At 53.8% G+C, this 15,438-nt stretch overlaps 1 protein-coding gene across 1 annotated transcript; it reads left to right on the top strand.

Annotated features, from left to right (window-relative positions):
- Window positions 1–514: 514 nt before the first annotated feature.
- VWA1 (von Willebrand factor A domain containing 1) lies at window positions 515–14,676 on the top strand. Its single transcript, XM_043996792.1, is given in 17 exon segments — window positions 515–755; window positions 4,612–4,657; window positions 4,660–4,737; window positions 4,740–4,930; window positions 4,932–5,175; window positions 10,810–10,967; window positions 10,969–10,986; window positions 10,988–11,044; window positions 11,046–11,094; window positions 11,384–11,481; window positions 11,483–11,617; window positions 11,619–11,661; window positions 12,514–12,554; window positions 12,556–12,690; window positions 12,692–12,742; window positions 12,744–12,786; window positions 13,211–14,676. Coding segments are annotated over 17 exon segments (1,512 nt in total). The 5' UTR covers window positions 515–662; the 3' UTR covers window positions 13,243–14,676.
- The last annotated feature ends 762 nt before the right edge of the window (window positions 14,677–15,438 follow it).

The raw sequence follows: 15,438 nt of genomic DNA, 5'->3' as shown, positions 1-15,438 counted from the left end.
GGAAGAGGAGCACGTGGGCCGGTGGCCGAGCCTGCAGCCAGTCCTTTCCAGTGTATTTCCCGCTCCGAGCTTCTGTTTTTGGCCGGCCCAAAGACTCTCAGAGCCAAAGGGGGCCCGTGGGGTGGGGGCGGGATCCACGAGGAGCTCCCTGGGGCGGGGCCTCCCAGACCGCACCCACACCTCGGACAGAGGTGCTGTGCACACTGAGCAGAGTGTCTCCGGTGGGGTCGGCTCGAGGGCAGGGAAGCACAGCTGGGCGGGGCCGGCCGGGACAGGAGAGGGAGGGAGGGAGGGAGGAGGGGCGGGTCCTGAGCCTGGTCTCCTTAAAGTGACTGGCGCCCCGCCCCCTTCCCCCTCTACCTCCCACCCCCACCTCGGAGCTGGGAGACTCGGCCAGGGAGGCGAGGAGGCGGCGGAGTGGGGAGAGTGGAGGAGCGAGGCGAAGAGGAGGAGGAGGAGGAGGATCAGGGACTCGGGCTGCCCAGGACCCAGCCCCAGCAACGCAGCAGCAGCAGCAGCAGCAGCAGCAGCAGCAGCGCGTAGAGGGCAGAGCGAGGGCTGGGGGGGGCCTACTATGCGCGGCCCCCACCCCTTTGGTCCCCTGCTCACGTCCCGCGCCCGCGGACTTTCGGGATAGAGACCTCAAGGCGGCCGTGGCCGCTATGATTGTCTGGGCGGCCCTGGGCCTCCTCTGCCTGCAGCTGGCGCTGGGGCAAAGCATACCTGAGCCAGGTGAGTACGCGCCTGGGACTGGGGTGCGGTGGGGTGGGGTGGGGGCGCCGGGCGGAAGAGGCTTGCACCATTGCGAGTGAGGGCAGTTGAAGGGGTCAAGGGGGCGCGGGAAAGCCCCTTCCTCCTCCTGTGCCTCAGCCCGCAGCCTAAAGCGGGGGTTTCTTCCTGTCCCCCAAGACTGGAAGATGGTGAGCTGGGGACACGTTGGCTATCTCCGGGATATCAATTCATCTGGGTTTCCCTGTTCTCCGTCCCCAGAAAGGCCTCTCTCAGACTTGGGAGGGGACGCTTCGACACTCGCCCCCATCCCGAGAGAGCTTTCCAGATGTGATATTCCTTCACTCCAGGCCAGCTGTGCTCTCGTCTCCCCTCAGGTTCCCCGCTCCCTGCTGCCTTCGGGCTCAGGAAAAGACAATCACGGGAAATCATAAAGCAGTAGGGTTCCGCAGCCTAGCTCTGGTCATCCATCCTGTGACCTGAACAGGGGGTTGTCTTGTCATTTCTCCCAAACAAACTTTTTCTCCCTCTTTCTCTAATCTTGGAAACTCCCTCTGGCTCTCTTAGCCCTCCCTTCCTGACCTACCTTGTCTTTCGTTTTGTCAGTTTGTCTCTTGTCTCCCTCTGCATGTGACTCTATGGGAGCCCTTCTGCTTCTGTCTCTAGCTCTGGGGCTCTGGCGGTGCGCTTGCTCGCGTGCTCTCTCTGTCTCTCTCTCTCTCTCTGTCTCTCTCTGTCTCTGTCTCTCTGTCTCTCTCTGTCTCTGTCTCTGTCTCTGTCTCTCTGTCTCTCTCTCTCTCTCTGCCTCCCTCCCTCCCCCCACCCCTGCCTGCCTCCACAGTCTGGTTTTTCCCCAACCTGGTGCTGAGGAGCCTTCGGGCAGGGAAAGGAGCCTGGGAGGGGCTGAGGAGCCACCTGCACAGCTGGGCCCAGAGCCCAGGTGGGTAGCAAGAATGTCTGTGTGTCTATGCTATGCTTGTGGTCCTGGAGAAGTAGAGCTGGGGGCGATGATGAGGGGGAACAGGCTGGGGGACCTGGAGGAGAACTGTGGCTGCCTTGTTTTTCCCATTTGTGCAATGGGCACACACCCAGTAGCAGGATCTACCCGAAGAATCCTAGACTAACTGATTTAGAGCAGGAAAGGACCTTCTGGGCATCTGTACATTTTCCAGATGGGGGAAACAGGCCCAGAGAGTTGTGACTTGCTCAGAGATCATTCAGGTAGCAAGTAGCAGAGACAGGATCTGCTATTCTACTTTTTTTGGGGGGGGGGCGGTTAAGTGACTTGTCCAGGATCACACAGCTAGTAAGTATTAAGTGTCTGAGGTTAGATTTGAACTCAGGTCCTCCTGGTGCTCTATCCCCTGCGCCACCTAGCTGCCCCCACTATTCTACTTTGATCATTCTTTGTCTCTATCAGTCTGCCTGTGATTGCATAGGGCTCTCCCTGTTGGTTGTTGTTTAGTCATCTTTCAGTCATGTCCCACCCTCTGACTCCATAGGGGGTTTTCTTGGCAAAGATACTGGAATGGTTTGCCCATTTCCTTCCCAGCTCATTTTTACAGATGAAGGAACTGAGGCAAACAGTGCTCAGTGGACTTGCCCAGAGTCACACAGCTAGGAAGTGTCTGAGGCCAGACTTGAACGTTGGGAAGATGAATCTTTCAGACTACCGGCCCCTATCCCTGTGCCACCCAGCTGCCCCATCTCCCTATTTAGTGGGAAATTGAGGCCCAGTGAGGGGTAAAGCCCAGGCTGAGATCAAACAGTCAGTCTGGTTTAAAACCCAGGTATCCTGAATTTCAGCCCTCTGGTCAAATGGTCATTTGGAGGAAAACAAACCCAGTTTTGGAGAGTCACAATCAAAGAACAGGATAGTGTGATGATCCAGAATTTGCCAATAATATCTCTTTTCAGGGTTTTGGGGTCCCCCCCCATTTCTCATCCCATTACTACCATAATGTGGATACCACATTCAAAGTTTCTGTGAACCTGCCTGGGCCTTCTGTCTATGGGAGTGAGCCTCAGATGCCAAGCCCTATGAGCTGATACCTCAAAGCTATCCCCACCCCCATTTTGCATGGCTGGTTTGGGTCAAGCTGATTGTCCTGTGATCAGGCTTGTGGGGAGTTCCCTTCTTGCCGGTGCCTGCCTGGCATTCGAGCTCAGCTGAGGGCTAGAGCTTTAGGAGAAAGAGTGATTGTCCTCTGGTCCTGGGAGCCGGCAGTTACTTCAATGCAGCTTTTCTTAGGAGAAAGAAATAGGAGTGGAGAGGGGGATGCCCCACCGGAGAGGTGAAAGGCTGACCCTGTCCTGCCCAAGCCCCAGCTAAGGGCCCCTTTAGAAATCACAGGCTTCCCTGGCCGTGGGCTGCACCATGGGCAAGTGAGGAGGTGACTGGTGTCTTCTTTGAAGTCCTTGCAAGTCCTCATTGCCTTGAAGAAGGAAAGCCCAGGGCCAGTGAAGCAAAGCCAGAGGAAGCAGCTAGTCAGGCTCCCCCCAAGTAAGTCTATGACATCCTGAGCTAGCTGAGCACAGGCCTAGTGTCCTGTGGGGGATCCAGGCCCTGGGGCTGCCTCCCCTCTGAAGAACCCCAGCCCTCAAGACAAACTCCTGGGGCCAGACCAGAGGGGTGAGGAAGACGAGAGCAAGTGGCCTGACCTAAAGTATTGGGGTACTCATCAGTGTATGAGAAGGCCCAGGCGGGCCCACGCTCTTCTCAGCCAAACCTTTCTGGTCCTAAGCCTGGGGTGGCCCCCAACACGGGCGGACTCCCCGAGGTACATGTAGGAGCATAATACAGTTACCCAGGACCACCAGCCCATAGACCCAGGAGATCTCAGGAAGCCGTCTGTCACCTGGGGGTGCCCCGTCTTCTCTCACCTCCTCCATCTCACTGGCTCCTCTTCAGCTTCTCTCTCTGTCTCCCCATTTTCTCTCTCCCATCCTCCTCTCCTCCCATCTTTCCTTCCCCACCCTTCTTCTTTCCCTCTTTTTCTTTCTCCTCTCTTCCCACTTTCTCCTTCCTTTCTCATCTGCTCCTCTCCTTTCACTCCTCCTTCACATTTCCTCCTCCTGTCCCCTTTCCCCTCCCAACTTCTCTCCCCCACTCCTTTTTCCTATTCCCCCTCTTTTCCCATCCCTTCTTTCCCTTCTCCCATATTCCTTCTTTTCTTCCTCTACTTTCTCTCTCTCCCTTCCCATCTCTCCCTCTCTCCTCTCCCTCTCTCTCCTTTCCTTCTTTCTCCCCTTCTCCCTCCCTCTTTCTCTCCATCCCTCTCTTTCCCTTTCTCCTCTCCCTCCCTCTCTTCTCTCCCTCTTTCTCTTCCCCTCTCCTCCTTCTATCTTCCTCCCTTTCTCCCCCCTCTCTTCCTCTTTCTCCACCTCTCTTTTCCCTCTCTTCCTTTCTCTTCCCTCTCTCCTCCCTCTAATCCTCTCCTCTCTCCCTCTTAACCCTCTCCCTCTCTTTCTCTCCCCTCTCCCTTTCTCTCCCTCTTCCTTCTCCCTCTCTCTCCTTTCCCTCATCTCCCCTCCCTCTTTCTCTCCCTCCCTCTCTCTTTCCCTCTCTTCTCCCTCTTCCTCCTCTTTCTCCCCCTTCTCTACCTCCATCTCCCTTTTCCTCTCTTCCTTTCTCTCTCATTCCCCTCCCTCTCTTTACCCTCTCCTTCCCTCTTCCTCTCTCTCTCTCTCCTCTCTCTCTCTCTCCTCTCTCTCTCTGCCTCTCCTCTAACCCTATTTCACAAGGTAGTTGTGAGGATCAAATGATATAACCTATGTGTATAAAACTCTGCAAGTCTTCAAGAGCTGTATCCATGCTAGCCTTGAGTATGGTCGATGTCGTTCCATTGCTGACCCCTTCTCTGTCCCCCCTTTTTCCGCCAGGCCCCTGCCACACGCCCCCCAGCTGCCCAGGGTGACCTCCTCTTCTTGCTGACAGCTCAGCTAGCGCTCTCTACTACGAATTCTCTCGGGTGAAGGAGTTTGTGGGGCAGTTGGTACAGCTGCTTCCTTGAGTCCAGGGGCCGTGCAGACCAGCATGGTACATGTGGGCAGTAAGCCCACCGTGGAGTTCCCCTTTGACCAACACCGCTCCGGGGCTGCCGCCCAGGAGGCCATCCGGGCGGCCAAGCAGCTAATGGGCGATACCAACACTGGCCTGGCCCTGGAGCTGGCCAAGGAACAGCTATTCACCACCAGGGCGGGGAGCTCGGCCCGGCGTGAGCAAGGTGCTGGTGTGGGTGACCGATGGCGGCTCCAGTGACGATGCGCAGGCCCCCATGCGGGCTCTCAAGGACCTGGGGGTGACGGTTTTCATCGTCAGCACTGGCAGGGGCAACTTCCTGGACCTCTCTGCCGCTGCCTCCCAGCCCCCGGAGAAGCACCTGCGCTTTGTGGATGTGGATGACTTGCAAATTATTGTCCCCGAGCTGCGGGGCTCCATCCTTGGTAGGCCCGTTGGTCCCTGGGAACCCTGCCATGGGCAGGTAGCGTGAGGGTCTGAGGTTAGACTTCAGGTAGAACTTCCTCAAGGGACTGGGGGAAACGTCATTCAGCTTTTCATACAAACATTTTTAAGTGACCACTGCTTTCTTTCAAAAAAAAATACACCCCAAAACATTATTTATTTATTTATTTATTTATTTTGGGGCAATCTAGGTTAAGTGACTTCCCAAGGTCACATAGATAGTACACATCTGAGGTGAGATTTGAACTCATGTCCTTCTGACTTCAGGGTCTGTGCTCTACTTCACCACCTAGCTGCTTCACCTACTACATTCAAGTTGTCAGAGCTAGAAAGACAAAAATGACCAATCCCTTCTATTCTCTTTTCTTTTTTTTTTTTGTGGGGCAGTGAGGGTTAAGTGACTTGCCAAGGTCACACAACTAGTGTTCAAGTGTCTGAGGCTGGATTTGAACTCAGGTCCTCCTGAATCCAGGACCGGTGCTTTATCCACTGTGCCACCTAGCTGCCCTTCTTCTATTCTCAAGAAGCTTAGTTTCTGCAGGGGAACAAGGTGGGATATAATAAGTATGTCCATGACTAAAATAAATAAAAGGTAATTTGAGATCCTTACAGGGTGACAGGTTGAGGGCTTTAGAAGTTTTCTGGATCGATTTCTTGATCTTACAGATGAGAAAACTGAAGCTTTGGAGAGTTCAAACAGAACACTGTTCCTTGAATTCTAAATTCATCACCCTTCCCATTACACCATATTAATACCTATGTTCGAACAGGAGGGTGATCAGGAACAGACTTTGAGTAAAGAGTGCCAACTCATCTGTAAGGTTATGGGAAGATAAAAAATCTAAGAAGCAGAGGTGAGGAAGAGAAGGAGCTCCAGGCATAGAGAGTAGACAGGCAAAGGATGGAGGTGGGAGATGGAATACCAAGCTCAAGAATCAGCTAACAGGCCAGTTGGGCTGGAACACCGTGTGCATGAAAGGGAGTGGTATGGAATAAGCCTGCAGAGGCAGGTTGGATTCAGATAGTGGAGAATGTTCAACTCCAGTTTGTTTATATCCTCAAGGCGATAGGTTTTGGAGAGGGAGGATGGTTACCCAGCTTTCTGAAGGTTAGTTTTGGCAGATGTGTGGAGGAAGGATTGAGAAGTAAGGAATGGGCAGCTGGAGAACCCAATTAGCAAGCAGGTGACCAGAATGCCCTCTTGTGCCTGACTGTGAGGAGAAGGGGCTCCTTGGATGCTGAGGAGATGTCACGAGAAGCCCCGGGATGGGTGCATGTGGTGACCTGTGGGCTGTGTCCTGTCATCTTTGGCTCTTCCCTCTCTGGTATTTAATGAAGCCAATCAGTTATTTCTATTTGGGGCGGGGGGGGGGGGGGGGCCGGGCGGGGGGGGGGGGCAGAGCAATGAGGGTTAAGTGATTTGCCCAGGGTCACACAGCTAGTAAGTGTCAAGTATCTGAAGCAGGATTTGAACTCAGGTCCTCCTGAATTCAGGGCCAGTGCTTTACGCAACTGCTCCACCAGCTGCTCTGATCTTGATATTTCTCAAAAAATGACACGCCGTCTATCATTCCCATCTTTGTGTCTTTGCCCACAGGCTGTCCCTCATTCCCAAAATGCATTCGCTCCCCATTTCTGCATCTTAGAATTCTAGATTTCCTTCCAGACTCAGCTCCTGCACCCTTTCTCCCAACTGAGAACCTATCCTTATCCCAACCAAGCAGTACTGCCCATCCCCCATCACCTTGTATTCATTTTGTATATACTAAACTGTGGGTGTGTTGTTGTTCCCTGATAGAATGCTAGACCTTTGAGGGCGGGGACTAGTTTAGTTTGTCTTGTAGCTCAGTATAGGGCCTGGGGGGTGGTAGGCACTCGTAATAAATGCCTGTTGGCTCCTCATCAGCTAGTTGGTCACTTCTTGATAAATTTGGGGAGCATAGCAATTTTTTTTTTTTAGTGAGGCAACTGGGGTTAAGTGACTTGCCCAGGGTCACACAGCTAGTAAGTGTTAAGTGTCTGAGGCCGGATTTGACCTCAGGTACTCCTGATTCCAGGGCCAGTGCTCTATCCACTGCACCACCTAGCTGCCCCGAGCATAGCAATTCTAGAAGCTCTTTTACCTAGTGCCATGGGGTGGGTTGTCTGTCATCTGTATTTGCAAAGGGAGTGCCCCAAATGATGAAATCACAAGCTTTTGAAGTATGTGTTGAGTGTAGTGTTAGGGCACGTGTGCGGTACACAGTGCATGTAAGCATATGCATGCATGTACACATATATGTGTGGGTGTACAGATCTACATGTGTGCATCGTGTTGTGTGCATGTATACACATGTGTGCTGTGTAACGTGTGTGTGCATGTGTGTATACATGTGCATGTGTGTACCTGGTTTTTGCAGAATAGGATGTTCAGATAAGAGTATGGGCCCCTGCCCTCAGAGAGCTAACAGTCTCCGAGTAGCTTAAGAAAAAGGCAAAGATAACAATGGCAGACATCACTTCCACCATTAGTGCTTTGGACAGAGCCCTGAATGAGGTGCCCTTCCTGGAAGGTTGTTCTTGATTGGGAATCAGGGAAGGCTTCCTGGAGGAGGTGCCACTCAAGTTGGACTTTAGATGGTAGGAATTCAACAGGGGCAGAGGGAGAGGGAATGCATTCCAAACTTTGGGAGCAGAGTGAGCAGACACAGCCACAAAAGAACCCAGGGCACACTTCGGGGTGGGGGGAAGGCAAGGTAAGCCAATTGGGCTGAGGCACACAGTGTATGAAGGGAGTGATAGGACATAACACTGCGGAAAGATGGTGACACATTAGGCAGGGTCTTCAGCAGACAAGTGGGAGCCACTGAAGGTTGTTGAGCTCAGGAGAGATATGACCAGATGTGTCCTTGAAGGGAGATTTTCAAGACTATGAAGTGCTTAACCTGAAGATTTGCAAGCACTTTACCAAGTTATCACCTTTGAGAATAAGGGTTCTGGCAGAGGGGAAGGTTTAGAACTGGAAGGGACCATAGAAGCCAGTTAGGGTTATAGCATCCTAAGTTCATCGTCCTGAGATGTAGGGGCCTCCAGAGCCTAGAGTTTAACCCTGTCATCTGACAGATGAGCAAACAGACCCAAGGCTAGACTTTTCTGGGGGCGGGGCCAGGGGGGAAGGAGAAGGGAGAATCATAAGACCTAGTCTCCGCTCTTGGGAGCTTGGTTTGGCTGCAAATACAAGACTCACTTATGATTCACCTCTGAGCTCAGAGGAGGAAGACATGGGCAGGGCTGGGCAGGGCAGACTTCGTGGAAGAGGTGGACACCATTGAATTGACCTTGAAGATCAGGAGAGAAGTGAGGGGAAAGTCTCCCACACCAGCAAGGCCAGAGGCTGGGGTCGGTCTCGCAACAACGTGGTCTGGTAGAAATCGACTGTTCACAGTTGGGGCTCGAGGTAGGGAGGTGGAGTAGACATTGGGGACCTGGTGGGAAGGCTTTGAATGCCAGGTTGAGGACATTGGGTTTTAACATGTGGACAGTGGGGAGCTATGGAAGATTTAGGGGCAGGGCATTTGCCGTGCTCCTAGTCTCTGGAGATGAGGAAGATGATTCTTGTAGGATGATTTGTAAGAGCAGTTAGGGCTGATGCAATAGCTCAGAGAGAGGTGATGAGAAGAAGCATTGGGAGCTGGCTTCAGTACCTTCCTCTCCCCCTTCCCCGCCCCAGAGGGAGGGGCTGGGGCTGGGGAGAGGAGCTGCCCAGCAGGTGGGCTGGGGCCCTGCATTCTTCCTGGAGCCAGCAGCATCTGGCCCAGCCCCAGCCCAGGCCAGCTGTGGCTACAGGAACATGCCAACATTCCTGAGGATTCTTGTGTCCTCTCTCTGGGTTAATCATTGGCCCCTAAGCAGTGGGGAAAGGAGGGTGGGTCATGTGCTGGAGGCTGGAGAGGGCCGCTCCTTACTAATCCTTCTCAGGGAGGATCCCAAGGCAGCAGGGCCAGAAGAAAGGGGGCAGTAGGGCTGGGGGGGTAGGGGGTACTTCTGCAGCTCCAGGAGCCACTCTCAGGCATGGTGGTAAACGCCCATGCCTACAGGGCAGCTAGGTGGCTCAGTGGATAAAACACTGGCCCTGGATTCAGGAGGACCTGAGTTTAAATCTGACCTCAGACACTTGACACTTACTAGCTGTGTGACCCTGGGTAAGTCACTTAACCCCTCATTGCCCTCCAAAAAGAAAACCAAACCCCCAAAAGCCCATGCCCTGCAACACGGGGGGGCCTTAGGAGTGGGAGTGAGGGCTGTGGCATGGGCTCCATCAGGCCCTGAACTACTGCATCAGTTCTAAACTGGCCCTTCAAGACGAGACACATGCCAAAGACTGAGTTTGGCAAGCCTCTGGGCCCCCAAACCTTCCATAGCTCCCCACTGCCACAAGGTATAACCCAAGACACTACTTGGCATCTGGCCAGGGCCCAGGGAACCCAGGACTTGAGTCTCTCCCTCCCTAGGGGAGAGAGGGGGAATGTGACCCCCCACAGGCTACCAGGTCCCACCTGGATCCTCTGCCCATTCTCAGGGAGAGAGCCCGAGGGTCTTGGGTCCCAGCCAGACCCAGCAGGAGGACTTTTGCCAGGCTGGAGCTGGGGTGAGTCACAGGTCCGGTCTAGCTCAGCTCACATAGGAGGGCATCGTGGTACGTTGGAAAAGAGCACGGCACCAAAGTCACGGGACCTGGTTCAAGTCCCATTTCTAATGCTTCTTACCCTTGTGACCTTGAGCCTGCCAGTTAACCTCTATGGGGTCAGTTTCCTCATCTGCAAAATGGAGGGTTTGAACTGGGGAGGTTCCTCCCAGCTTCAGGATTGGAGGGGGTAAGGTGGGCACGGGTATGGCAGCATTCTTATCATGATCTCGATCAAACAGGTGAAGAAACAGTCCCCAGGAAGCAGAGAATTTGGCCCCAGAGTCATATATACTCAGGCCCCAGGGCAGGGGCTTACCAGGAAGAGGGATCTCTAAGCCCTTATTGAGTGAACTAGACAGAGGGTCCTCCTCAGGAGGATGCCAGGAGGGAAGGGTAAGATAAAGCTGCCTCTGACCACTGAAAACTGAAAACAAAAGCGCCTCAGGCGTTTGCAAACTATATTAACTCCTTCTGTAGCTACTGGTGCAAAATTGAATGAACCCACTCCACTTGTTGGCCCTTCCCTGCCAGGGTCATCATGGGATGAGAGATGAAAAGGATGAAGAGTCTTTGATTACTGAGCCTCCTAATGGGGGTGAGAAGGGGGAGAGAGAAGAGGGTGGGGCTCAAGTAGAGGACATGACTTGGGTTTGGGCGTGGGAGGGCAGGGGGAAGAGAATGGCTGCAGTCAAAACAAGAAACCTGACCCATCTGGGAAGGCTTCTTGGAGGTGATGTTGTCTGACCCTTTATATCTCTCTCCTCTCCTCTTCTTCTCTTCCCTCCCTTCTTCTTCCCTCCCCTCCCCTCCCCTCCTCTTCTCTCCCCTCACCTTCCTCTTCTCTCCCCTCCTCTCTCCTCCATTCCCCTCCCCTCCTCTCTTCTCCTTTCCTCCCCTCCCCTCCTCTCCCCTCCTCTTCTCTCCTCCTCTCCTCTCTTGCTCTGGCCAGAGGCAATGCGGCCCCAGGAGCTCCACGCCACTGAGGTCACAGCCCATAGCTTCCGCCTGGCCATGGCCACCCCTGCTGTCGGGGTTGACTCTGGCTACTACCTGCTGGAGGTGGCCCCCAGTGCTGACCCTGGCTCCAAGCAGAGCCGCCCACTTGCCTGGGAATGAGACCAGCTGGTTTGTGGGACGGCCTGGAACCCAGTACCTCCTACAAGGTGGTCTTGGTGCCCGAGTCCAAACCTGCAGTACCTGGCCCCACAGACCACCCAAGTCACTACTCTGGAAGGTGAGACTCCTGGGAATAATGAGGGGAGGGAAAGAAGAGCTGGGGGTCATGGAAGGGGATGTTCCCCCACCCACCCAGAGGATGTAGGGAGGAGGAAGAGGGAGCACCCCCACCCAGGGAACAACAGAGAGAGGAGGAATGTGGAAATGGCCAGAGTGGAAGAATTCAGGGTCAGCAAAGGAAGTCTTCCCCCTCAGATAGAATGAATGGAGGGCTACTAGAAGGGACTCCCCTGTTGGGAAGGGGAGGGTCTAAGGCTCGGCTTCTCCCCACCTCTTGTGCCCTACAGAAGAGGTCAGCCCAGCCCGGATCCTCATCTCCCACTCGAGACCTCATAGCTTTCACGTGAGCTGGGCCCCGACACCTGTGGGTGTACTCCGCTATGACGGTCCTGTATGGCCCTTCTGCCTGGGGGGGAGGCCAAGCTGCTCAAGGTGCCTGCCACCCAGAGAACAGCACCACACTGGACAACCTGTCCCCCAACACCACCTACCTGGTACACCGTGGCTGCATCTATCAGTCTGGGCCATGAGAAAGCTCTGTCAGCTAAGGCTTGTACACAAGAAGGTGAGCATGGGGGGTGGGGGGGTCCTCCTGGAGGCCACAGCACACAAGCACAAGCGAGCAGGGGCCAGACCAACAAAGCAGGACTGGCCCTAGTTTGCCCTAGCAGGGAGGGGGGGCAAGCTCCACTTAATTCCACAAAACACTTATTAAGTGCCTCCTTACAGGTGACAAGGCCTATGGAATAGGGGAGGGAGAGGTCTGACCTTTGGGGTGGAAGGTCTGGGTTCAAATCCTGCCCCTATCTCATTCCTTGCTGTGTGAGGTTAGACTACTCACTTAACCTCTCAGTCCCTTCTGGCTTAGGGGATCAGCATGTATTAATTAGGAAGTTGGGGTGATTATGGGGGTGGATTAGGATCTTTGGGGGCTGTTTCAGTCCATCTTCTCTAAATTTTGCCCTTTCCAGCATTGTATTTTGCACATAGTGAGTACTTAATGCAGAGGTGTCATGAGGACTTGGAGTTAGGAAGACCTGCCTCAGACACTTTGTAGCTGTGTGTCTGGGCCAGTCAAAACTGTGCCTCAGGGGCAGCTAGGTGGCACAATGGATAGAGCACTGGTCCTGGAGTCAGGAGGACCTGAGTTCAAATCCCCTCTCAGACACTTGACATTTACTAGCTGTGTGACCCTGGGCAAGTCACTTAACCCCCAATTGCCTCACCACCCAAAAAACAAACAAAAAAATCTGTGCCTTGGCTTTCTAATGTTTAAAACGAAGGGGTCAGATGTGACAGCCTCTAAAGTCCCTTCTACATGTATGGGACACCTCTAGGCGCCCCTGTCCCTTCTACACCAGGTTCTCCATCCCTTAGGGCTCTGCTGACCTCAGCCCCCTCTCTGCCCTGGGGCCAGTGGCCTCCAAGATTGGGCGCCTCTACTTTCAGAGCCTGGGTCCCTAGCACCGTGAAGGCCTCATGGGACTCGGCCCAGGGAGACGTCCAGGGCTACAGGGTACGGTGCCGGCGGCAGGTGGGGCCCCCGTCCCTTCTCAGCGTGTCACCACAGACCCACAGCGTCATTCTCACGGGCCCTGGCCGCCGGCACCACCAACCACGTGTGTGTAACACCCATCTACCAGAGCCCACGCCGGGCCTCGGCGCTGCCAGACCATCCACATGCACCCTGGTGAGCGGGGGAAGGGGATGACAGCAGCAGATGGCACAAGCCCTGAGTTTGGAATCGGGACCCCGTACATACAGCTTGAGGAGCTCAGGGGAGAGGGGGGTACCTGAGGGCTTTGTGGAGAAGGTGTGGCCCCAAGTGAAACGTGCAGGAATGGTGAGGTTTAGGCATGTGGAAAGCAGAAGGGGAAATGGACAAAAGGAGACTGAAGGGGAGAGAGCTGGGGCCTTGCCTCTGCCCTGCTGGAGGGCTTCCAGTCTCTGGCCCCTCTCTGCTGGCTGAGGGTCCTGCAGGGCTTGCATGTATCAAATGGGGCTTTTAAAAATGGATTCGAGTCCTAAAGAGGCTTTTCTCAGCCGCCTGGGGAAAGGCTCTGCTCTGCTCATCTGACACAGAGCTGACAGTATTTTCTGTCATTTCTTTTCAGTCACACCAGCTCCTGAGTATCGACCCACTTAGCCACACCCCATGATGCCCTTCGTCCCAAATAACAGAGGAGAGCCGAGACTTTCCATTGGAAGCAGACCAGAGGGAGAGCACTGGGCCGAAGAGACTGGGGAGAGAAGAAGGAATCTCTGTGGCTCTTTGGTCCCTCTGAGCCCCATCAGTTCTTCCCCATCCCTTGCAAGGGCACCTCCCCCCAGCAGGTCAGCAGTCAGCTTGGGCCAGCTTGGGCGGTCCCTCAAGGACTTGGTCCAAAGCCCGTGATGCTGGTGGCTCGGCTAAGGACCCAAGCCTCACTCTCTTCTCTCTTGTACTAACACAATGTGGTTGATAACCTGCCCAAAGCAAAGAGCTGAGGAGGAGGTGGGAAGGTATTGGCCTGAGACCTTGTCTCTATTTTCCTAGGCCTGGTTTCCCTAGAAGACAGGGGAGATGGGGATTGGTTGGGGAAGCTGAGCAGGGCTGGCCTGAATGTCGGCAGATGGGGGACAGTGGAATGACCCCTGCCCTCTCAAATTTGTCCCCTCTTTTTTTTTTAAATTTGTCCCCTCTTAATCCTAAAGGTTTCCCCCAACATGAGATTCCCCCCCCCCAGTTAGGACTCCATCCATCCCTTTCCTTAGATGCAGGTTTCCTCCCCATCTCTGACAAGGGGTCTCCAGGAGGTCACTAACACCCAAGGGTGCAAGAATTGCATCAGATTTTTTTTTCCCAAGGAGAGCAGCCAAGGACAGGACCACTAAGAGGGGCTCACATTTGAGGCAGGAAATACATCTTTATTTTTTAATTAAAATTAAATTAAAAATCCAATTCTTCCCTGGGTTGTCGTGGCTGGTCAGCTGGGTTAGGTGACAGAGGCAGATGCTGTCACTAGGTCTGTACTTGACCTGAGCTCCATGCCAGGATCTAAGGTCACCTCTGTGCCAAGCAAGATGGAGAAATCTTCTGGGTCAACTCTACCAAGGCTTAAGTGTCTGTCATGGACTGGGACACTAGGTGAATGAGTGCCTGCCCTCAAGGAGGTTATGTTCTATTAGAGTCATTGGAAGGGTCTACTGGAGGTCTTCGTATTGGAGTAAAAATCCAACTGATGCGGTCACTTTGTCAAGAGACTTCCCCAGGGTGGGGGCAGTGGGAGATGTCTGTGTTTTCCAGTGTTCTGCCCCTCCCCTCCCTACAAAGGGTTCTGGCTTCTCTTGCACTCTGCTACCCTGTTCTGTATAGTTCCCCTTTTGGTACAGTGGAATGGCCCCGGGGTGCTTATCCCTCCCCAGCTCATGCTAAGTCGGGCTCCAAAGGGAGAGCTCTGTGTTCAAATGCTAAGCCAGTGGATTTCACATTCACGTACTGGGTTTGCACAGGCTGTCCTGAACTAACTGAATGCTTCTTTGTGCCTTGTTCCCCACTGATGTAACAGACTTTGAAATGACAATAAATTAAGCCAACACATGGAGTGGTTTTTTCTTCTCTTAAATGTATCTCCTTTGGTCTTTGGTTTAAAAAGTCACAGATGGATGATGCAGTTTAAAAAAGCAAACAGCAGATCTGTTTGCTGGAGCGAGCCCAATTTCCAGGCCTGGTGTGTGGGGGAGAGGGGACCCCTTTGTCCCCAGTTTTATCAAGCAGAGTTAGCCTGGGGTGCTAAAAAGAGAAGTTATCCAAATCTTGGCTCCACTATTTCTTACTCCCTGTGTCACCCTGGGCAGTTCAGTTCCCCTTTTTCGAGTCCACTTCCTCATCTGAAAAATGTCCCTGCCAGCTCTCAATGCAAAATTCTTCGTCCTCTGTTCATTTTTGTGAAACTGGCCAAACTCTATTCAACACTTATTAAAGACAGCTTTGTGTCGGACACTGCTGGGTGCTCCCTAGAGGGTCAGAGCTTGGAAGGGCCTCTGAGTCCATCCAGAATCCCCTCAACACCAGCCCCAGCAAGTGGTCCTCCAGGCTCTGCTTGATGACTCGGAAGGAAGGGCCACCCTCCTGTCTACCTCTAATGGCAACTCACAACTGGAATCTGCCTTCCCTTCACTTTCACCCATAGCTCCTAGCTCTGGCCTCGGGCTGAGCAAAAACCAGGATCATCCCTCTTCATTTGGGTTGTCTTCCTTTGCCCCCCCCCCCCAGGTTAGATAAGTCAGCCCTGGGGTAGAGGGAGGACCAGCGTTCTTGGAGGCCACTGGAAGACCTGGCTTAACATCTCAGCTAGTTTCC

This window comes from Dromiciops gliroides, chromosome 3 (genome assembly GCF_019393635.1).
Source record: "Dromiciops gliroides isolate mDroGli1 chromosome 3, mDroGli1.pri, whole genome shotgun sequence".
NCBI lineage: Eukaryota > Metazoa > Chordata > Mammalia > Microbiotheria > Microbiotheriidae > Dromiciops > Dromiciops gliroides.
This window is presented reverse-complemented; position numbering and strand designations above follow the sequence as displayed.